This window comes from Bidens hawaiensis, unplaced genomic scaffold (assembly GCF_021521415.1).
Source record: "Bidens hawaiensis isolate Kalapana, Puna unplaced genomic scaffold, B.hawaiensis_p1.1 tig00002839_1, whole genome shotgun sequence".
NCBI lineage: Eukaryota > Viridiplantae > Streptophyta > Magnoliopsida > Asterales > Asteraceae > Bidens > Bidens hawaiensis.
Genome location: NW_027491153.1, coordinates 1,290,382 through 1,315,001, shown reverse-complemented (window position 1 = coordinate 1,315,001; position 24,620 = coordinate 1,290,382). Strand labels below are relative to the sequence as shown.

At 36.8% G+C, this 24,620-nt stretch overlaps 1 protein-coding gene across 1 annotated transcript; it reads right to left on the bottom strand.

Annotated features, from left to right (window-relative positions):
- Nucleotides 1-13,959: 13,959 nt before the first annotated feature.
- On the bottom strand, nt 13,960-22,887 carry LOC143621317 (G-type lectin S-receptor-like serine/threonine-protein kinase At1g67520). The gene is made up of 6 exons (XM_077092776.1): nt 22,270-22,887; nt 15,351-16,548; nt 14,890-15,092; nt 14,583-14,793; nt 14,255-14,492; nt 13,960-14,182 (listed from the first exon to the last, which is right to left on the bottom strand). Exons 1-6 carry the CDS (start codon nt 22,885-22,887, stop codon nt 14,017-14,019), a joined length of 2,634 nt encoding a protein of 877 aa, XP_076948891.1. The 3' UTR covers nt 13,960-14,016.
- Between the last annotated feature and the right edge of the window lie 1,733 nt (nt 22,888-24,620).

Here is a 24,620-nt window from a genome sequence, read left to right as displayed (position 1 = left end):
TGGAAAAGAGTAAGAAAGATGATGAGGGAGAGAAGGGTGACTCGAGCGAAGTTCAATCTGTGAAGATTGATAACAGGAAAAGAGGCCGCGGTGGGTGCAGCTATAATTCCTTCAAGGGGTGTGACCCGCCGAAGCTATATGGGTTGGGTGACGCAATCGCTACTCTTCAATGGATAACCACTATGGACAAGGTTATACGCATTAGCGAGTGTCATCCCGATCAAGCTGTCGGTTATGCCACCCAATCGTTTGAAGATGAGGCGATGTATTGGTGGGAATTGATTGAGCAGAGAAGGAGTCGAGAGGAAATCAAGGCTATGAGGTGAGAGGATCTGAAAGAACTGGTTATGAAGAAATTATATGCTGACGCCGAGGTTGAGAGGGAGGAGATGAGGTTCCTAAACTTGAAAGCTGGATCGATGACTCATCGTGAGTACACCACCGAGTTCAACCGAATGTCTAGGTTGGTGCCCGATATAGTCAACACTAAGGCTAAGAGAATCAAGTGCTACGTGAGGGGATTACCACAGAAAGTTCGCATGCTGGTCAGGGCGAATATACCTTCTACTTTTGACTCTGCTGTCGAACTCACAGAGATGGTTTATGAGGATCTGGTTGCGGACGATGTTGTGGTGGGGGAAGAAAAGAAAGACAAGAAGTGGGTCGCTCATTTTAAACGACCCAGTACTCAGTTGTGGAACTTAAAAGATAAGAAACCGAAGGTGTGGGAGAAAAGGTCGTGCAAATCTTGTGGCAAGGCACACGGTGGTGAGTGCAGATGGGGTAAAGGTTCTGACACTTGTTATAAATGTGTGAAGATGCATGCTGGGGAATGCAGAGTTGGGACGAATACTTGCTATAAGTGTGGAAAGGACGGTCATTATGCTCATGAGTGCAGTGCTAAGCCCGCATGTTACAAGTGCGGTAAGACAGGCCACTTTACTAGGGAATGCACCGTGGGCGAAGTTGGAGGGAGTGGAAAGAAGGATGTTAAACCAACAAGGCCAAAGACCAGAGCCTGCATGCTGATTCAAGAACAAGCTAATCAGATTCCCGATGTCATCACAGGTACGTTTCTAGTAAATGGTATTTCCGCTTCAGTATTATTTGATTCGGGTGCGAACAAAAGTTTCGTAGCCAAGCCATTTACTAAATTAGCTAAAATGAAATGTTACCGAGTGTCTGAAACTTTTATAGTAGAAACCGCTAGTGACACTTCGGTTAAAATAATGAAAGTGGTTAAGGACTGTAAGATAGAGTTAGAGGGACATGAGTTCCCTGTTACTTTTTATGTTATGACATTAGGAGGGTTCGATGTGGTTTTGGGAATGGATTGGTTCTCCGAGTATGAGGCTCAGATAGTGTGTACGAGTAGAGTGATAAGGTTAAAGTCCTTGGAGGGTGGTGATGTGACGATTTATGGTGATAAGGAAAGTTCTGGGCTTAATGTTATTTCGATGATAAAAGCCGAAGGTTTATTACGACGTGGATGCGATGCCTACCTGGCGTATGTTGTCAACGGTACGGCCGAGACGAAAGAAATGAAAGATGTTCCAACCGTGCGCGACTACCCAGAGGTATTCCCAGAGGATCTTCCGGGGTTGCCACCGGAGCGAGAGATAGAATTCCAGATAGATTTAATACCAGGAGCCCAGCCTGTCGCGAAAGCGCCGTACCGTCTAGCACTGTCCGAGATGAAAGAACTGATGTCCCAACTGCAAGAACTCCTCGACAAGACCAAGTGTTTCCCCGTGGGGTGCACCCATATTATTCATGAAGAAGAAGGATGAAAGTATGAGAATGTGCATAGACTATCGTGAGTTGAACAAGCTTACGGTAAAGAATAGATATCCTTTGCCAAGGATTGATGATATGTTTGACCAACTACAAGGTTCAAGTTGGTTCTCACGAATAGATCTTAGATCAGGCTACCATCAATTGAAAATGAAAGAGGCAGATATCCCTAAGACAGCGTTTCGGGTGCGGTATGGACACTACGAGTTCCTCGTAATGTCATTCGGTCTAACAAATGCTCACGCAGCATTTATGGACATGATGAATAGGGTGTGTTGGCCAATAATGGATAAGTCAGTTATCGTCTTCATCGACGATATATTGATTTATTCAAAGAGCGAGTCTGATCATGCTAAGCATCTGAAAGAGGTATTGGAGACTTTGAATAAAGAGAAGTTGTATGCTAAGTTTTCTAAATGCGCGTTCTGGTTGCGAGAAGTGCAATTTCTAGGTCACGTGATTAATCCTGAAGGGATTACCGTGGACCCAGCTAAGATTGAAGCGATAACTAATTGGAAGACTCCACAGAATCCGACCTATATACGAAGCTTCTTAGGGTTAGCTGGATACTATAAGAGATTCATCAAAGGTTTCTCCAAGATAGCCGCACCGTTGACCGGTATGACCCGAAAGTCGATAGTATTCAGTTGGGGTAAGTTTCAATAAGAGGCTTTTCAGGAGTTAAAGAAGAGACTCACGCAAACTCCAATCCTTGCCTTACCCGATGGTGACAAGGATTTGGTTGTTTGCACTAATGCTTCGCATCGTGTGTTAGGTTGCGTGTTGATGCAACGAGGAAAAGTGATAGCTTACGCGTCTAGACAGTTCAAAGTCCATGAGAGTACTTATCCGACGCATGATTTAGAGCTAGAAGCAGTAGTTCATACCTTAAAGATAAGGAGGCATTACCTGTATGGTACTAAGTTTACTATCTATACAGATCATAAAAGTTTAAAGTACTTCTTCGAATAGAAAGAATTGAGCATGAGGCAGAGGAGGTGGTTGGAATTGATTAAGGATTACGACTGCGACATTAAATACTATCCTGGTAAAGCTAATGTGGTCGCCGACGCGCTAAGCTGTAAGAATGAGGAAATCATTGCGACAGTGAAGTCATACCAGTTGATTATGAACTCAAGTCTATTTGAAGAAATCATCAAAGTGCAATCAGAGGTGCTGGTAGATGAAGGGTTAGTGAAGAGATAAAGGATTTTCGGTCAGCAAGATGAGTTGATAGAAAACACGCATGGTGTTAAGACTAGGTTTGACCGTATGTGGATTCCACGTCATGGAGATTTCAGAGACCGAATCTTAGATGAAGCTCATAAGTCGAGGTACTCAATCCATCCAGGAGCTACAAAGATGTACCAAGACTTGAAGAGAGATTACTGGTGGCCGGGAATGAAAAATGATGTGGTGGATTATGTTAGTAAGTGCTTAACTTGTTTACAAGTCAAAGCCGAACATCAAAAGCCTTATGGGAAGATGCAACCGCTAGAGATACCTGAATGGAAATAGGAACACATCACCATGGATTTCATAACTAAGCTACCTCGTACAGCTAAGCATCATGATACCATTTGGGTGATGGTGGACCGATTGACCAAAAGTGCTCACTTTCTGCCTATACGAGAGGCTATCTCATCAGAAACGTTAGCAAGTTTGTTCATCAAAGAGGTTGTGTCCAAGCATGGAGTACTGTTATCGATCGTGTCTGATAGAGATACGCGGTTTACTTCGAGGTTTTGGAAGAAGTTTTATGAAGCTATGGGAACAAGGTTGAACATCAGTATGGCGTATCATCCTCAAACAGATGGACAGTCCGAAAGGACAATCCAAAACCTTGAGTATATGCTACGTGCTTACGTTTTAGATTTTGGTGGGAGTTGGGATGATCATCTGCATCTGGCAGAATTCTCCTATAACACAGTTACCATTCGAGTATTGGCGTGCCACCATTTGAGATGCTTTATGGTAGACGATGTAGAACCCCGGTGTGTTGGGGAGAGATTGGTCAAAAAGAGATGGGAAGTTTAGAAGTCGTGCAAGAAACATCTTCAAAGTTTGATCAGATCAAAGCAAGAATAAAAGCCGTGCAGGACAGACAAAAGTCGTATGCTGATAAGCAGCGACGACCGATTGAGTTTAACATTGGTGATAATGTGATGCTCAAGGTCTCGCCTTGGAAAGGAATAATTCGTTTCAGGAAGAGGGGAAAGTTGAGTCCGAGGTACATTGGACCATTTAAGATTGTAGATCGTGTGGGTGAAGTAGCTTATTAGCTGGATTTACCTTATGAGTTAGAAGGAATTCATTCAACCTTTCATGTTTCTCATCTGAGGAAGTGTCTAGCTGATGACACGTCTCACGTGCCATTGATGGACATCGAGGTTGACGAACAGTTGAATTACATTGAGCAACCGATAGAGATTGTTGATCGCAAAGAGAAGCAACTTCGTCACAAGGTCATACCATTAGTGAAAGTGATATGGAAGCATCACAAAGGGTCAGATGCCACTTGGGAAGCTGAGGATGAGATGCGCAAGTTTTACCCTAGTCTGTTTAAGTAATAGTTAGGTTTCGGGGACGAAACCTCTTTAAGGAGTGAAGACTTTTAACATCCCAAAATTTCGAATAATAATATTGTATATTGACTTGTTACGACGGAAAAAGTTTACTTGAAGTTAATAGATAAATAGTAAAATGGTAAAAGGGAAAGATAAGTAGGCTAATTAAATGGAATTAACCATGGACCAAAAATGAAAGATGGGCCTTAGGTCCATGGGCTTAAGGGAGTATAAATACCTCTTAAACCCTAAATCTTTCCATTTCCATCCAGTCTACACTCTTGCCTACACCATAAAACACACACGTAAGCCTAAAGCACCTCTATAGCCGACGGCCACCATCCGAACCCAAAACCAAGCATCACAACATAGGATCTTCGATCATACAAGTGAGCTAACAAGTCCAAGATCACGTCTCAAGCTAGCCATGACCTTACAAATGTCTAAAGGTATGTTCTTTACATTTAAAGGTTACATTTTCATGAAGGGTTTGCCATGAAACTAAACCCTAGAGTAGATCGGGTCCAAATGTCTCCTAAAAATACAAACTTGATGATTAAAACAGACTTAATTGACTCATGGTTGGATACGTTTCATAAAGGAAACCCTAGATCTGGCCTAGAACGTTTCACACCTAAAGATGTAAGCTTTATATTTAAAACGGGCTTTGAAAGTAATAAAGATTCAAGCTTTATGCTAGAAATGGGTTAATCTTGATAGTGGGATGATATTGGATGGTTAAACGGTTAAGGAGGGTGGTTGTGATGGTTAAAATTTTATGTTATGGGCAGTTAAACAGTTACCTGAGCCTAGATAATGAGATAAGATTACAAAATATATGAACTGGAAGCATCAGACCCTGGGTTCTCGGTTAAAATGGGTTCTCAGTCAACCAAGGTTCTCGGTCAACCAAGGTTCTCGGTCAAACCCGAGTACTCGGACAGAACAGGTTTTCGGCCATCAGGGTTCTCTGCTTGGAGTTCTCGGCCACCCCATTCTGTTGGGTTTGGGCCTAAATCTAGTTGGGCCCGGGTACCATAATAGGCAGTTGGGCTAAGTCCATATCTAATATAAAGCAAACTGGCCCATTATCTTAGGCTTAGCAAATAAGCCCAACTTAGAATATAACTTAAAATATTAATTGAAAATGTGTTAAGACAGTTAATGAAAATAAATTTTTTCCAAGCTAACCTGGCAGCTTAACCCCAGCCAGGGGCTCTACCCCTAGAACATCGCTACCAGGGGCGCTGCCCCGGACCCCCGTTCGTTGAGGGAAATAATCAACCTAGAAAAACAATATGGGTAGTGATACTTAAATTGATACGTGTAATTGTTATACAGTTAGTCGTGCACAGCTCAAGAAGGGGATAACCATAAACGGTGAACGTAATCGCATTCAGGTGAGTTTCTAGCCCCATTTCCTTGTTATGTTTTCGGGGCTGTGTGCATACTCGATGTGTTTGTTAATACATTTATCCTAAGTGTTGAATGTATGCCTTACGTGATTATGTGAAAAGTATGAATGATTACTTGTCGGTACGTGAACGATCTTCGGATATTGCACGTATTGTCAAGTTGTAATGTTATGATAAATGATAATATGATATATGTATGATATATGAACGAATGTAAATGATGTATGGTTGTATGGTAACGAAGAGGGACCGAGCCCTAACAATACTCGAGGAAGGAGGGACCGAGCACTAACAATACTCGAGGAATGAGGGATCAAGCCCTAACAATACTCGAGGATGGAGGGACCGAGCCCTAATAATACTCGAGGAAGGAGTGACCGAGCCCTAATAATAACCAAGGAAAGAGGGACCGAGCCCTAATAATACTCGAGGAAAGTAGGGCGTAATGCTCTTTATAACGTAAGAAATGAAGGTAAGTAAGAATGAGATAAAGATACGAATGTATAAATGAAAGTATGTAAGTATGTATGTATTGTATGTTATGTGATTAACTAGAACTCACTCAGCGTAGCTGACTTTTAGTATGCATACAGGTGACTAGGATGAGGCAGGTCACTTGAGGGGAACACGTGGTATTGAATAAAAGGCTGGCATCGGAAGACTCAAGACGTTTAAGTTTAATGTTTGTTTATTTTGAAAGACGAGATGTTGTTTTAAGACAAGTTATTGTTTGTTATGAAATGTTTTATAAAAGTTTTTATATTCCACGAATGTTTTTATTAACTTTGATGATTAGAACTATGTCGATGAGTAAATCCAACGTCCAATGTAGGGCACCGGTAACGGGGCCTTACAATGTGTATGTTATAATATATATATATATATATATATATATATATATATATATATATATATAAGAGAATGGAGGAAGTGCATGTGTGCTCAATAATTCAAATGGGCATAATACGCTGCTTATAGCACTATACGCGGCGTATATAGTACGACAAGACAACCTAGGACTGTCATAATCAGTCCTATGTTTGGCTATACCCTATAAGCCGCATATAGTACTATATGCGCGTATACAGTACAACATATAAGACAAAATAGTCATGATTTCTCAAGAAATTTGGTTTTAATAGATGAATTTTATAGGTCTCATTTGTCTTTTGTTAAATTTTTATTTGCATTATAACAAAAATTGTGAAATTATATAGTATTATCTAGTTCTATTTTATAAATGTTTCAATCCAGATATTGATAACAAAAAGTATGAGAGTTTAAGGTAAGAGAGACTTTATGTTGGCTATGCAAACCTCATAACTTCCATAATGTAGCTTAAGTATTAATACTAAATTCTGATTAATCTCTAGAATATTTAAGGTATCATAAAGCGTAATTAGAAGACGTTTTTTCATGGTTCTTATAACCTAAACATTTAAATTTGTCACTAACACTCATGTTAGTTATTTGTTGATTTCGGGTAAACATATAGAAGTAGACTCAACCAATCATTTGTTAATGGGAATATTATGATTAACATACTAAAATATAATTAATACTATACAACTATCAATTTTAGCCGGTTGTTCTTTTTAATTATGGGTAGAATTGTTGCTTATGCCTAATCTAATGGCATATGTTTGCAATGAGACTTCTTCTTAGAGAACCTAAAGATGGAAGTAATACTTGTATTTTGTCTATGAACCTTAGAATTATCCTCTTTTAGATTTTAGTGGTAATGAGTTGAATAACATCTTATTTTTCCATTTCTTTTCTTGTACATGAGCTGATGATCAACACACTCATTTTTCCTTTGGTACTTGTGAGTGTTATAATGTATTCTTAAGGCGCCAAATTGTACTATTGAAAATTTTAGTATGTAATGTACTAGAAAATTATACTTATTTTCATGTATAAGCCCTTAGTTTTATAGGTCATGATATTGTACATTATGATGTATTCACTAATGTCATTTAACCTTATAGTTAGAATTTTCAAGGAACGCATGCATCTTAAGAGTTATTTTAATTATGTTATAAATATTAGATTAGTTTTAGGAAAAACTAAATCTAGAATAACTCTATTTGATAGCATGAGTTTATTGATTATCATAAGAGACATCATGTTTGACTCATCCCATTTTTCATGCTCTAGGTTTCTCCTTTATTACTACTATTTAGAGGAGCAACGAGATGGTCATATCTTGCGGATAATCAAAAAACGAGAAGAGCTAAAATTTAATGAAACTTTTTATGAAGCAAAACATATTTGGATTTGACATTAGAGTGGATAGTTTGAATGAGATAGTTATTTATAGAAGAAAATTATGGTGAGTAATGTTATGGGATATTAAAATAATACATATTAAAATTTATGATCATTAGATTAATGAAGGATTATTAATGTGAGGATCATTATATTTTATTGAAGATGTGATATGTCTATTATTAACATCAAACTAATATACTATAATTAAAAGTTCTACTTAAACAAAAAATAAATCATCTTTGGGAGAATTGTAACACATCACCTTTGGGCAGAAGTGAGACATTTATTTTAATTATGCATGAGTTAACTTTGTTGGATATAAATGTAACACATCACCTTTAGAAAGAAATGAGACATTTAAATCATGTAGGCAAAAGTAACAAAAGCTTTAGTTGAACTTGAATGATAGGGTTGATGTAACACATCACCTTTGGGCAGAAGTGATACATTAAAAATTCATTCAAGTTAAGCCTTTATGTTTTGTAAAACGCTTTTAAGTTTTAAGTATTTACAAAACATTTAATTAGTTAAAAATAACTTGTATAGCTTAGAAATTTTTGGTTTTCGGTTTTGTAATGAGTTCTCGATTCGAGTAATAAGTTCTCGATCAACATTTATGAGTTCTCGGTCAACAATTGAGTTCTCGGTTTTTATGAGGTTTCTGATTTTTAATAAGTTTTCGGTTTTTAATGGGATATCGGTTTCATTGAGATTTCGGTTTTGATGAAATCTCAGTTTTGTGAGATTTCGGTTTTAGGAGATCTTGGTTTAACCGATATTTCGGTAAGTATTAAAATCCAAAAATTATTGAAGGTAATAATATTTTGGTTCAAATTGTTAGGGATTAATTTTATGTCCAAGATTTATTTAATTTTTAAATTTATATTCTCAATAATTATTCAAATTTCAAAAAATCTTTGGAGATTTGTTTATCTAATTATTTTATGAAAAACACAATCATAATCCGAATTTTAACCAAAATATGTATTATTTTAAAAAAACCTCATGATGAACATGAAGAACACCACCGAAAAACCATAAATTTTTAATAGGTTTTTAATGTGAAATTGGGTTCTAAAAGTTTTAAACAGTTTATATATAAACCGATTTAATTAAGTACAAAAAATCAAAATTAGGGTTTATCAAGACTTTAGACTCAAGTCTTCCTGTTTAAATTCAGATTTAATGGAAAACCATAAAGAACCGATTAAACAACATTGCTCTTGATACCACATGTTGATCAATTCCTCATGGTGATAATGGAATGATAATATGATAAACCCATTAATCATATATGTACCTGTTATAGCATGTAGAGTAGTAACTGCATCGGAGAAGGATGTAGACAACATAATTGTCAACTTGATCGAGTTCCCCTATAGAATGTCTAGTTAAGGACGGTGTTAAGGTTCTTGAGAGGAACCCGGTTTAGGAGAGACTAGGCACAAAAATTGTATATGTGTGAGATCAGGTTATGACGTTAATATTTATCTTTCTTTATATAAATCAAAGGGGAAACCCTTTATTAATTAATTAAAGGTAATATGGTTAATCAACAATTACCAAACTAATATATAATAATGTATAATTAATATTGTAATCTAATTTATATAAATGATAATGATATATATATATATATATATATATATATCTAATATATAATAATGTATAATTAATATTGTAATCTAATTTATATAAATGATAATGATATATATATATATATATATATATATATATATATATATTCTCACAGTTGTTTTTAATCTCTTTTACTGTATCTTAGATGAAAATAAAAGGTCTCATATGGATTGGCTAATATAGTTTAACATCATGAAGGAGTTGCTCGGGGTTTTTAATTCAGTGGCGAAGTTTGGGCTAATTCATCAAGATAACCGGACTCTATACATATAAAAATTTCATACGAAATTGTGAAAATTTACCATATGAAGTGAATAAACGCCAGTGATCGGGGACACCTCAACCCTTTTTTATGCTACGCCTCTGGTTACTTTATCTACATAGGCACTCATGAATGAGAGTTATTCACAAAGATCTAAAATCTAACGTCATTATGCATGTTAAATGAGAATATGAACCCGAAGATTTCTTATTTTGGTATGACAAGTGTAACATCCCAATTTATCAATTTTAAATAATAAAATTATTATTATTTTGAAAATAGTTATACGCCCTTTTTAAAGGCAATGTTGCATATATTAAATAATATAAAGATGGAAGTAATCACATTTCTCTAAGTTTATAATAGTTGTAATATATTTACTTCGTATAAAAGTTTCTTATTAGTTAAAAGTGGTTAGAATAATAAAAATAAACTTGGTGTAAAAAGTAAGCAAAACTAAGTTAGGTCCCGATAGAAAAAGACACAAGGGCCTTTTTAGAGACCGTTACCTCTCCCACCCCCTTTTTAAGCCACTGAAGCTTGTAAGGTTTGTGGTGACTTTCCGTCTTCAAGGCTAACTTTTGGACTGCCTCTTCAAAAATCAGATTGTCACAACTTCTAGAATCGATAAAAAACGTGCAAACCTTCCCCAAAATGGTACATGTGGAGTGGAAGATGTTATGCTTAAGCCATCCGTCTCCATCAGCCTTTGGTGTATAGCAAGAACGCCTAACCACCAAGTTCACCCCCACGTCACCGGTCACAAACTCTTCCTCGTACTCGGGTTCTTCATCATACTCTGGGGCCTTTTCATATTCTTCATACTTTTCATCTTCAGATTCAACAAGCAAATGCCTCTTACCCACTTGTTTACAGTGGACTTGCCGATGGCCCGTCTCACCACACTTGAAACACTTCACCCCGCTACTACTAGCCCCTTTAGAGGTCGACCGAGTGTTGTTGACCCCCGACCTCTGTTGACTAGGCACGACACGAGGTCCTCCACCACCCGACCCCGAATTTCCTCCAGCAGGGGTTAGTGAATACGAACCGCCCACCCGACGGTTTTGTTTTTCAAAAGCCAATGCCCTTTGGTGTACCTCGGCGATTGTTAACGGATAAAAAAATTTACAGAGTCCATGATCTGAACCCTTAAACCCCCAATATACCGAGCAACGAGTTGTTCATCGGTTTCTAGAATATAATTACGAGCAACCAAATGATAAAACTCGGTCGTATAGTCATCAACCAGTCTAGATCCCTGCTTCAAATTCTGCACACGTTGATACATCAGCCGTTGAAAGTTGTGAGGTAAAAAAGTATCCCGCAAACACTTTCTCATCTTGGCCCATGTCACGATCCATAAGTTTATGAGTCTATTTCGTGTCAACTTCAACTGTTGCCACCATGCCGACGCCCTCCCACGTAGCCTGGTAGCGATCAAAGGTACCCGCTTATTTTCAGGAACCTCTCGTAATTCAAACACCTCTTCTACAGTAACCAACCAATCAATGAACCCTTACGAATCCAAACTAGTCCCATCAAATTCTGGGATATCAGTTCGGATCCCCGCATCCCAACGCCGGTTGCCATCTCCATGTTCTTGTCTTGGTCCCCTCTCATACCCCTCTTCGGAAGACGAGCCATCATGACCAAAAAATGGATTATAGAAGTCACGCCCCTCCCTGTTTTCAGGGGCCTGTCTTCTAAAATTCATCAAGTTAGCCATTCGATCAGTGAGTTGATCGACCACTTGATCCAATCGTTGCTCCACCCGTGCCATAAATCGTTGTTCCAACTCTCGTTCGTAAACCTCATCGAGCGGTCTCTCTCTACTTGGAGGCATTTGAGCCAGGAATTCGGCTATGATACCAACTGATGCAGCGGTATAACCAACAACGAAGATCGAATCACGTTGATTCAGTGAATACCCGTGATGAACTTCAAAACTCTCAAATCCCACCAAAAGGTCAAGGGAAAATGAAGAGAAAAATGAAAGTTAATAATATTCAAGTCTGACTTTTCCAATTACACATACTGAATATAAATAGATGTTCTAATACGAGTTGGGCCTAAAAAAAGCCATGGGCCAAACACAAACCCAAAAACAAAAATATAAAAAGTGTTGAAAAAACATAAAAATGCCCATAACTTTATTTAGAAGGCGTTTTTGGGCTTCGGACAGTGGCCAAACCACCGTAGGCGTTTGCCATAACGTGCTCCTCGTCTCAAGCTTCGATTTGACTTGTAATGGGCCTGAAACGGAGCTTCGTGGGCCAAGTTATTCCCGTTTTCGTGGGCCAACTTTTGTAGCACGATCTTGGGCCTCCAGAAACATAATAGCCCGGTCTTCAATACTTGGGCCTACATCAGTTGATAACAATAATACAAGCAAAATACAATTTGTATGACCTGTTTGCAAGTTTTGTGGTTATAGATTTTGCACAGAGTTGAATCACAAACTGGAAATAACATGTGATGAACTTGCATTACTACCAAGTAGATTAAACGAAAGTATTATATAAATAGGTCGAAACTTGAAAGGATGGCATGAAAAATTGCAAGGTAAGTATTCTATTAAGTTGACTGTTAGCAATAATTATTAAGGAATAATACGAGTGTAGATATCTTGGTTAATGAGGTTAAGGACCCTATGGTGTGAACCTAGTTGCATATTTTTCTTTTATTTCTTTCTATTAGTCTCATATATTTTTTTTAGTTGAGGTTTGTACAGAAGTTAAGTATATGATTATGTATGCTTGTTGAACTAATAGCTAGTGTTGTGTTGCACTAGGTAAAGGTCAAGGACTAGGTGTTGGATTATGATCAAGTGCTCGGGACGAGTTAAGAACACTTATCATCATGTTGAAATTTTAATATTACTTTAAAGCTGTATAAACTTGTTTTATTATATGTTGTCTTTTATTTTAAAAAGTATACAATGTTGTAGGTGAATAATTACGGATATAAGTATTGAAACATAGTTATGTTGTGAATATTAATAAATAAATAAATTGGGACCTCACTTTCCGCACTATTTTATGTATAACGAGTCTTTCAAATTAAGGGTGTTACAACAAGAATACTTAATCAGAATGAGGCTCAAGCGACGACAAATAGGGGGGGTTGGAACATAGTTATTTTCCAACACTTACTTTGGAATTTATTTTTGGCAAATATATAATTTATTTCTTGAAATCTAAATACGATTTTGTGTTTACTGGTTATATGTCTCCAGAGTATGCAATGGAAGGAAAATTTTTCTATCAAGTCGAATATCTACAATTTTGGAGTGTTGATCCTTGAAATCATCAGTGGGAAGAAACCGTAGCTTCGTTCATCTAGATCGGACACTCGCATACGTAAGTGTCATTAGCATAAACATTTTTTACATACAATATGGCGTGGGAGTTGTGGCAGCAGGGGAATGCATTGGAGTTGGAGGATCCGTCACTTGGAAGTAGTGTTGTACAACAATTGTTAAGGACTTTCCATGGATAGACCAACTACTTCTGATATGATCTATATGCTTCTCAATGACACCATCGCTGCAATCTCCAAAAAGACCGCATTCTTTGCTAGTCAGTTTCAACTTTAAACCAAACCAAACCAAACCGGAATATTTCTCTTTAAACAATACAACCATGAGTACAAGATTTAAGTATATTGCATTTGGTCGTCAGCTTTGATAACATGCTATTGAGCCTACATCTGTCTTCCCTTTGACCAAAGTCGAGTTAGACACAGTACTGCCAAAATAAAATGCTGGTCGTTTCGGGGCAGGTAACATCATAGTATCATTACTAAGCATAAATATCACCTCTAACATTTGTGGCCTGTCCACTGCATTTTCTTGTAGGCAAAGAAGTGAAACATGAATAGTCCTCAACAATTGGTGTACAACACAACTATCAGAAAATGTTGGATCATGCAATTGCAAGGCATCTCCTTGTTGCCATAGATCCCATGCCTAAAATCAGTTAAAAGTTAATTGTTCATGCTACATTTTGATTTTTGAGGTCAAACACATTACTTTTCTAATACACCGGATGTAGAAACATTGGATTTTTCAAATTAGACTTACATATCCGATAAGATTGACTGTCTTTTCAAGAAGAGAGAGACACGTGTTTCTTCTTCCGCTCACAATTTCCAAGATTAGAACTCCAAAACTGAAGACATCAGACTTCACCGAGAAAGTCCCGTCCATTGCATACTCAAGAGACATGTAACCACTGCATAATGTAACTTAACTAGAGTTGGTCAAATTTAAGGAGAACTTTAATTTAATAAGAGAGTGTTCATACAATGTACCAACCACCCTTTGGGTCATTGCTTCAGTCTCATCTTGTTTGAAAATTCTTGCCATACCAAAATCAACTATCTTAGGGTTCATACTTTCATCTAGCAAAATATTACTAGCTTTAAGATCTCTATGAATAACGCGCATTCTTGAGTATTTATGTAGATAAAGCAACCCTTGAGAAATTCCTTCAATGATGTTCCATCGTTTTGGCCAGTCTAGTAGTGTCCTCCTAGTTTCATCTATTCAATCGGTTTAACAAATACAAAAAATCAAGTATCAAATTCAAATGATTCAAACATCATAGTCATGTAAATTGGTATAGCTCTTACCAAATAGAAAGAAATCTAAACTCTTGTTGGGCATGTACTCATAGATTAACATCTTTTCTTCTTTGTGAATACAACAACCTAGGACTCGCACAAGATTTGTATGTTGAAGTTTGGCAATAAGTATGAGTTCATTCTTGAACTCCAAAAGCCCTTGTCTTGAGGTTTTTGAAAGCCTTTTAATTGCAACTTCTCGTTCATCACTAAATTTCCCCTTTTTTCATAACCCCATTAAATCACACTTTTGTCAATAACAGTATAAACTACTAACAGTCATAAAAACACACATCAAACTAAAAGACACATATACCTTATAAACAGGTCCAAAACCACCCTTTCCAAGCTTATTTTCATCTGAGAAATTATTTGTGGCTGTTACTAAATCAGCAAAGTTGAACATTACCATATCACTTCCATTTATGCCAGCCCTTTCAGTATCAGTTGAATCCATCAGCTCAAGCAAATGTCTTTCATCATCGTCCTTTTGTCTCTCTTCTACAATCAAAATCATGCCTTAGAACGCGAATTCAATATTGACTTTAAAATGTAGACCAATATCAATTGCTATACCTTCTCTTAAACACCGACATAGACCGAAGAAAAAGAGGAGTGGGAAAAAAGTGATTGTGATGATGATTAACAAACTGAAGGGTTCTTCAATTCCTGTGTACAATTTTTATGTTAGATCTTGAGGCCATACAGACTACAACTTCCACATTTAAAATAGTTATCAGTAATGATAATGTGGAAAATATGTACTGAATCTAGAACATAGACGGTGTGAAAGAATAAAGTGAAGGAAATGCAGAACTAATAACCAGCAAATCGCAGAACGATAAGTACCTTTGTTTGGAGAAACAAGCATGTACTTTGGAACAGAAATCCTTTGTGGATTATGCAAAAATTTGGCTTCTCCTTTCCACATATTACAGCCAACTCCATTGTCAGGAGAGTTAAATGCCAGACACTCACAATCATTCCAGCATCTCACCATACAATCACTAACGCTCAGGCTTGAATTATAATCAGGTGTAAACACATACTCACCCTCAGTAAATTCTCCCTTCGATAGATAAAAATGATCATTTTCACTCCTACACTGAGGCAAATCAGAACCTGCAAGACACCCGTTACCTGAATCATACCCATAACAGAGCGCAGGGCTCCATAAAAAAAGGCTAACAGTCACGTCACCCTCTACAAGTTGTCCGTTTGGATTCAAAATCCACATTGGGGTAAAACCCTTGGAGCCATAAAAACTTAAATATCTTTCTTCATTGTCATTTGAATAACTCAGATTGTACATCCATTCATTCACAAGTTTAGTGAACTCGAACGTCTGATTATCGAAATTCCCACTAGTCCAGTATGGCTCCCCCCGTCGCCTAATCATTAATCTCGAGTTTTCTCCATTTGGTTCCCAACTCAAAGTAAAAGCACCCAAGTCAGGGATTTCATCGCTTAACCAAGAGGTCAAGTTCCAGTTGTGGCCAGTCCTAAGGTCCGACCCGAGTTTCATACCTGGTAAAAGCACGTTAGTTGGATAATCGAAACTCTTCCAGAGAATTCGGTTGTCAACTGCATTCATCAGCTGAAAATCACCGGTGTCTAGAAGAGTTGCAATTATGTTAGAGCTAGAACCGGATTGATTATCTGAGATATTTACAAGGGTTGCTCCTCCAGAGGAAATAATCAATTTGCCAGTGTCGGGATCGATCATGAGGACGCTAGAGCTTGATTTGATCGGAGTGGATGGGTTGGCTACCCACACTTTTGTGGATGATCTATCTTCGATGAACCAAATTCCTAAATAAGTGTAGCCTGTTACTGGAATGGTAAAGAATCCTAACGTGAATTTTCTATCATGGGAGACAAGGTGAGAAGTGAGGTTGAGTTGGTCACCAACTTTGATAGTTGAAACAGCAGAACAACTTATAATCAGGTTGGAACATAGAACAATGAAGATAATCTGATCATATTGAACCAATTCAACAAAACAAAAGATTAGACGCAGTGGGCGGCTCAAGCCTTTTTGGAGGCATAAAGCGAAAGACAAATTTGAGGTCTTTACTATTTACGATGTTAATTTGGCGTTGTTTAACCTTTAAAACTACATCAAACAAATATATACTTAATTGCTTAAACTAAAGAAGGGGACCCACAAACATAAAATAATAAATACTTCGGAATAGTTCTACGCAACGAAGGGTGAGCAAAAAACGGTTCAGAACCGTCAGAAACGAGGAACCGGAACCGAACCGGTGCCTCAGAACCACTAATGTGTGTACCGGTTCGGTTCTCGGTTCTCAGAATTTGCATTAAACGGTTCCCGATTCGGTTCCGGGTAAAACGGCGGTTCTAGACTTGGAACCGAAGAACCGGAATATTCAAAACGTTTTAAATAAATTTACCAATCCCCATTTTTTATAGAGTAACTTATTAACCGGCATCCTTTCAATCATTTTTTAATTTAAACCTTCTTTCTTTACGTTCAAGAACTAGCAACCATGATCAATTTTGATTTAAGCTATCAAGGTAATTTAATATAAAATGATATGATATTCCATTAATATATCGTTGTTAATGATTTATTTAACTTAAACACATAGGTTTTAATAAAAAATATAATGGATGTTCATGTTGTAAACTAAATTAGTTTTACCGTGAAAGAAGACCTACAATTGTATAAACTTGTTTTGCAATTAGCAAAGTTTGCATAACTCATTTAATAAATAAATGATCGAACCGGTTCTAGCCAGAACCGATTAGCGAGAACCGGCTTTAGCGGTTCTGGAACCGAACCGGTTTACTATAATAGGTTCCTGTTCCGGTTCTATTTTTCACTCATTTTTGGTTCCGGTTCGGTTCCGGTTCCGGTTCCGGTTCGGTTCTCGCGGTTCTGAACCGTTGCACAGCCCTAGTTTTACGTATCGTTGTCAACACATCTTGTTTTAATCACTCTGAATTATGCCTTTTAATTACAATCGGCTTGCAGTAGTTGCTTTTCAGTATATGATTTAAATTTTTGGCCCAACATGACCCAATGCCTAAAACCGAATTACAGAAAACGATCGGCTTTGAATTTCACTTAACCAAAAGTTTTGGTTTCAGTTACGGCTCAAACCCAATTGAAAACCAAGACCAAAACCTAGCTGTAAATCATGATTGCATAACTTCAACATTGAGCAAAATAGGTTCAAACTTCTGCAAAACCTAATGTGTGGATAGACCACAAGTCTAATAGGATAATTTCATGTATTTCGATCATTTCTCTATGTTATCATTTCTAACAGGAAATACAAAAGCTCTAACTTAATTTGATAGTACCTATTTCCTGAAAACCACCATACTTTACAGATTAGCAATACTTGGATTAGAGAAGTAAAGTTATGACAAGTTTTGTGAAATGGACTTTTTTTCAAGCTTAAATAGAATCAATGACTTATATTTGGAAAAAAAAACATAGCAATTCACACTGTAATAACACATATAAATTATACTGTTAATACAATAAAATAAAAGAGCTTGAAGTGATCGAAGATAAAGTAGCAGAAACAAGTACTTATATTTAGAGTCCAAAAGAACCTAAACTTAAGTGTTTAAGGTAAGAGAGAACCAAGATTCAAAGGATGATTAGTGATGCACTAGTGACCATCTTGTTAGGAGGATTATTCCTCAGTGTTTATCATGATAGAATTTCTTCTGCCATATGAATAAAATTAACCCAGAATCGACTACTTGTGATGTGAACTAAAATTTCAGAGAATTTATAACATTATTTTCATAACCGAACTGGATTGTGAATCGGATGTCTTACTGGTTCACTACTCACCATAGTCAAGAACCGTTTGAAATCATAAATTTAAGTATTACATTAAATTTGAATACTATACAACTCTATTATTGTGCTAACTTAATTAGAAATATCAAAAACAAAGTACACATAAAAAAAACTTCTAAGAAAAAGAAAAGAAGAAATTAAGTGTATCAAAGGGAATTAAATTCATACATGTAGAAATGGAACACTAATACATTTCTAAAAATGTTGGTGAGTGCTTTCACATATACTGATATACTGAAGAAACACTAGGTGACCCCGGCAGATTACGGATATTCTTAGGGTTAAGTAGATGTTTCCCACGAGGGTTAGGTCCGGCAAAGATGGTTATTCTTCTTGACCTGCAAAATAGACACCGTGAGCTCGTCACTGAGAAGGGGGGGTTCCTCCTTGTGACCACCCTCCGGCGTGAGAATCTGACTAGATTGCTTTGAATATAAGTGTATATTGAGAGAAATAGCTAGAGAAGATAAGATAATATGAGATGATATATGATGATGATACCGTTCCAAGGTGTTGGAGTATTTATAGCCGAAGGTAGGTTTCCAAGCGGGTACGGCCAGCTGTATAATATTCCTTTTCCACCAACTACAGGCTACGCACGTGCCACGATGGGAGTTGGTGAGTAGGCAGCGGCTGATAGTGACATGGCCAGCTGTATAGTATTCTTTTTTTACCAACCATGGGCTGTGTACGTGCCACGATGGGAGTTGGTGGGTAGGCAGCGGCTGATAGTGACATTTTGTACTAGAGCGTGCTCCTCCTCGTACTGTTGTCGGTGAGCTGTCACCCTGTGATTGGTTCATGGGCTGCTTTGGTCAGATCTTGTCTATTTTGTCCATACCTTGGCAGGTATAGTACAAAAGATCTTCCAGAAGTGTACGGACTGGCTCATTTGGGCGGGAGTATTCCCGCCTTGCTCATTCCTTCCTCAGGTGACATTGCTGAAGTGTAAGAGTTAGTGCCTTATGCGTGTAGCCTTACCGTTAGTGCGGGTAGCCTTCCTTCTTGGTATGTACCCACAGCTGCGGGAACAGGTAGGGTACTGTACCAATGGAGGCTTTCCTGCGGGAACAGCTGGCTTACTGCGTGTAAGGTCTTCTCTCTGAGCATGGTGAGTCCTGCGGAACCAGTTGGTCTTTGCGCAGACGTACCTTTTCAAGGTGTGTCTTGCGGGTCCAACTGGACTTTGCTGGGACCTACCTCTTCATATACATATGTATATATGTATATGATATACATATACATGAATGAGAGTTTTCAAGTTTAAATCTTATAAGTTACAAATGGCATTTTTCTTTTATATATATATATATAGGGTTTGGATCAAAATATAAATAAAATTAACGTGCTAATTGTGTTAATCAAATATAGTAATTAAATATACAAGTAGAGTAATTATGTAATTACATCATAGAGTAATTACACAATTACTCTACTTATATATATAATTACTCTACTTTATTCTCACAATTAGCATGTTAATTTCATATTTACGCTAACTTTCCCCTATATATATTAGTAAGTTTGGTACACACAAAAGCGATATAAATTTAATTACCGAAAGTGTCCTAAGAATAAGGCCCATTATCATCCATGCCTGTTATTAAACTCGATGCCCCTGCATCAATGCTTTTGATCATCAATGCTAGAGATGGCAAAATAGGTGGCCGGGTAGGGATCAAATGAGTCGTATTCGCTGGTTGGTGGGTCAAACCTGACACGAACCTGAAAATTTACATCAACCGAAGATCATGTCACACACATGAACCCCGAACATAACACATGTTTTCATAGGTTGACACAAAAACACTCTGTTTAACCAAAAAGAATTTTGTTTATTTATTTAAATACAATATATATCCTAATACTTATATTTAATATTTATTTTTTAAGCAATTACGTTTATTATGTGCCAATTTATATATAAACTTTTTAATTTTAATATTCGCATAAAAAGTACCTAATAGTCTAAGTTATTACATATATACACAATTAAAATATAATAAAAAGAAAAACGACTAAACGGGTCAATCGGTGAACTTGATGGGTTGACACATATACGAGACGTATAGCTAAATGTTTTCGCGGGTGCAGACCAAAATTGATTTGAACCTTTTTAGACTAAAACCAAATTCATGTTAGGTTTGTGTTATGTGTTTGTGTCTTGTCAGATATTCACACCCTCATGAGTGGGTCTGGTAATAGATCAAAACAAATACATTTTATTTTGTAGCGGGCTGAGTAGGCCTATAACATTTTAGTGCCCATTTTCTAAAACACAGTTTTCTTAGGAAGCCATGGAAGGTCAACGCAGACAAAGCTTCTTAACCGGAAGTCAACCTAAAGTGATCTTCCATGTCCGATGCATATTTACACCTGATTTTAATTCGTTTGACGAAATTGAATTGGTAGAGGTAACGGTTGACAGGGTCCCGGATCACATCCCAAGTAAACCATTAACTCCAGATCATATCCTGAGTCGATCATATCCTGAGTCAAGCAGCAACTCCGGATCACGACTCAGATAGTGGCGGACACTAAAAGTATTTTCATGGGAGTCAGTAATTTTTGGGATCAGTTGACTATCACTATATTATAATTTGTTTCCACCTATCGGGTGAGATCTGGCCGGGTCATATTAAAAGAAGATACTCAACTAATAAAGAGAAAACATCATCACCAACATCTTCAAAAATTTGTTTTAGTACTTCTTGAGCATAACAATGTTTAATATCTTGTGAATTTTTGGACTTGTCGTTTGGTTTCAAAAGTTCATGTGAGGGGACCAGGAATTTAGCGAGGATATAACACTAAATTTTTTTTATGTGAGGCAGCTGCCCCATATATACTTTGACTATGGGTTCGCCTCTGTATCCATGTCAAAAGGGAAACAAGCCCGTTACCACCCTCCCCCCCCCCCAAATTTGCTACAGTTCCGCACTATGAATGTGGACCTCCTACAAACGTTTGTCACTACGGATATGACACCTTGAAAACATGTCATTATAACATGGACCGCCACGAAGAGACATGACAGGATGTGCAGGACTATGTTGTCGAGTCACCATGTGATTACGCTCATTATTGATGGTCCTGTTATGAAAGTAACAACCGAGATTACAATGAACTAACAATTACTTATAACTCAACTAAGTGCAACAATTTGTACAGTATAATCATCTTTGTTGTTCTTGATTGACATTACGTACAAACAATATTTATTGTGCGGTGTTTATGGTTCTTTATTTAAAATTGGTTGAGTCCATTATCTCTTTTTCTAATATCAAAAGTTAAATATCACCATTACATAATAAAAGCAAACAGGCAACAAGCTGCGCCGTCAACCCTTTTTGAATTGTAAAACCAAGTCTTTTAAAAACTACATTGATGGATCTAAACGTTTATAAAGTGTTATGTGATTAACTCACAAACCTTTATATTTTAGAAACATATTTCCACTGCTAATAAAATTATATACATACAAGGAGAGAAAAGGTTAAACAAAAAGGGCCGTTAACTCAGAAAGTGTTGGAACAAGGATTTTAGACTCAATGTGGGGAGGTGTAAAACTGGAATAAGTGAATAACATGATTACATGAAGGTTTTCAAGTTGATTCATTGTTTTGAAGACTGGTCAATTTTAACGGACATTTTTTTTTGAACGGCCAATCAAATTATATATAAAACAAGAATCGTTACAAGCAAGACGCTAATAACAACAAAACAACCACCCAATATTATCCGCAAGTATGCCTAGTACAATTGGCATACACCACCCAACTACAACACAAAATTAAAACCCCGCCATTTCTCCCATGTTAGACCCGCGCTCTTTCCTCGGTTTTTAACCCATAAGAAGCTAAGCGCCTTGATCTCCCCAACCACATTACATAGATTAGCCACTTTTCCTTCAAATATTAACGCACTCCGTGCACGCCAAAGACACCAAAGCGTGGTTAAACACACCGAATAAAAGGCCTTGGCTTTCCGTTTTGGAAGGTGAGTAAACCGATGAAGCTCCAACAAATCTTTAACCGAGAAAGCAAAAATAGGTGGAACCTTACACCAAGAGGAAATCACGCTCCAAACATCTTGAGCAAATTGGCATGATATCATCAAGTGTTCAACCGACTCCACCTCTTCTTCACATATCGGGCACACCGCTGACGTCACCATAATACCTCTCTTAACCAACTCAATCATAACCGGAATGCGTTCCATTTCCACCCGCCAAGCATGAATACCTACTTTTTTTGGTACCCAATTATTCCATTCCATTACATAATTTCCCACCACATATTCTTGATCAACTAGCTCAATCTTCAAGCTTCTCACCGAAAACCCACTTCCATCGTCCAAATCCCACACCACCTTATCCATTCCATCTTCTAGAACTACTTGTTGACACAACAACAAAAGACTCCTAAGTTCACCCACCTCTCCTAGCCAGAAGGTTGTTGGCTCCATCCCCACCTACCACACACTTAAAACCTACCTTTAAGAATGGTTTTGTAAATTTGTTAAAATCAACTTATAAAACAAATAACTGTTGATCAGTTCTTCATGTAAGTAATATAAAACATGATAAATATTAAACATATGAACCTATTACAGCATGAAGAGTAGTAACCGCAGCAGGGTATGATGTAGTCGACATGCTTGTCATCTTGATCGAGTTCCTCTTTAGAATGTATAGTTAAGGATGGTTAGGGTTCTTGAGAGGAACCCGGTTTTGAAGAGAGAGAAGACACATGATTTACTTATGTGTGTGAGATTAGGTTATGATGTTAATTTATTCTCTTTATATATACACCCAAGGGAAACCCTTTATTAGCTATTATGAGTAATAAGGCCCATCAACAATTACCAAGCTAATATATAATAAGGTATAATTAATTATTTTGATCTATTATTATATAAATGATAATGATGGCTATATAAATAAATTATAAAATATATTTATTCTTACATTCTCCCACTTGGCCGAGTAATCATTTATTATGAGTATTAGATAAGCCTGATCAGGAGTTAACACTCATTTTAGTTTTAAACTCAAACTGAAGCAGAGAAATACAGTCATTGAATTGAACATCAGCTCAAGACCCCCATTAATCATACTGCAGTTCTTATTTAAAACCTAAGTAATTATGATCAAAATGTTCAAGTAAGCCCTTCAGAACGTTTGATTTGTATATTTAATTCGTCTATATGTCATTATGCATGCAGAACATATTAAGAGACGTACAAAATAAAACTGATGAGGAAATTTAATAGTTAATCATTCATAGTACGATACGCAGTTGCACGTGGTCATTAATAAACCCCTCATGATTATAAGCGCTTTAATAATACTTATGGGTAATAGACATTTAGTTATAGGATCCTTAAGCATATCATGAATGTATTCAATATGAAAATTTAGATTCCTCAATTCGTTCATAAACGAATAATTAATTTCATATCACAATTTAATGCAGCACCTATTAAACTGTTACTGTTTGAGAAAACATGGTAGCTGGCGTTATCACAATTAGTCTTCAATATATAAGTTATTTGGAGTTTAATAAAACGTATGAGTCCACTAATAAATATTCAACAATATTTATTGACAACAACGTTGTAATTAATCAACATATTATGTTGTTATGACTTAGGTTGTTGTTATTAGTTCATTATGACTCCTCCATGAGATAGATTTATCTACTGACATAAGAATATATCACGAAAATTACATTTTCTTATCTCTGAATATGACAAAGTTTAGAGTAATATACCGGTTTCAATTCTCACTTCTTCTTTTAAATTATAGTCTTTCGTTTCTTTTAAAGATATTTTAACACTCTTTTAGATGTTTCACATTAATCTAGGCATATCTAGTGTGTTACAATATTGAGTAATATCTGAACGAGTATAGACTTGAACCTACATAAGGCTTCTACTTAATGAAGCATAAGGTAATAATCTCAATGATCATATTATTCTCTAAATAGAGCAATATTGTTTGTTACATGTGTAAGGACCCGTTTAAGATAAAACTTATAGAACAAAACTAATGTCCCTTTGGGTCTATCTCAGAATGTTATGATATCAATTATGTAAGGGATATCTTTGAGATATTTCATATCAAAGTGTGTGAACAATGCTTTGACTTATGTAACATATACTTGTCAGAAGAATGTCATCTATATAAGGACAAGTTT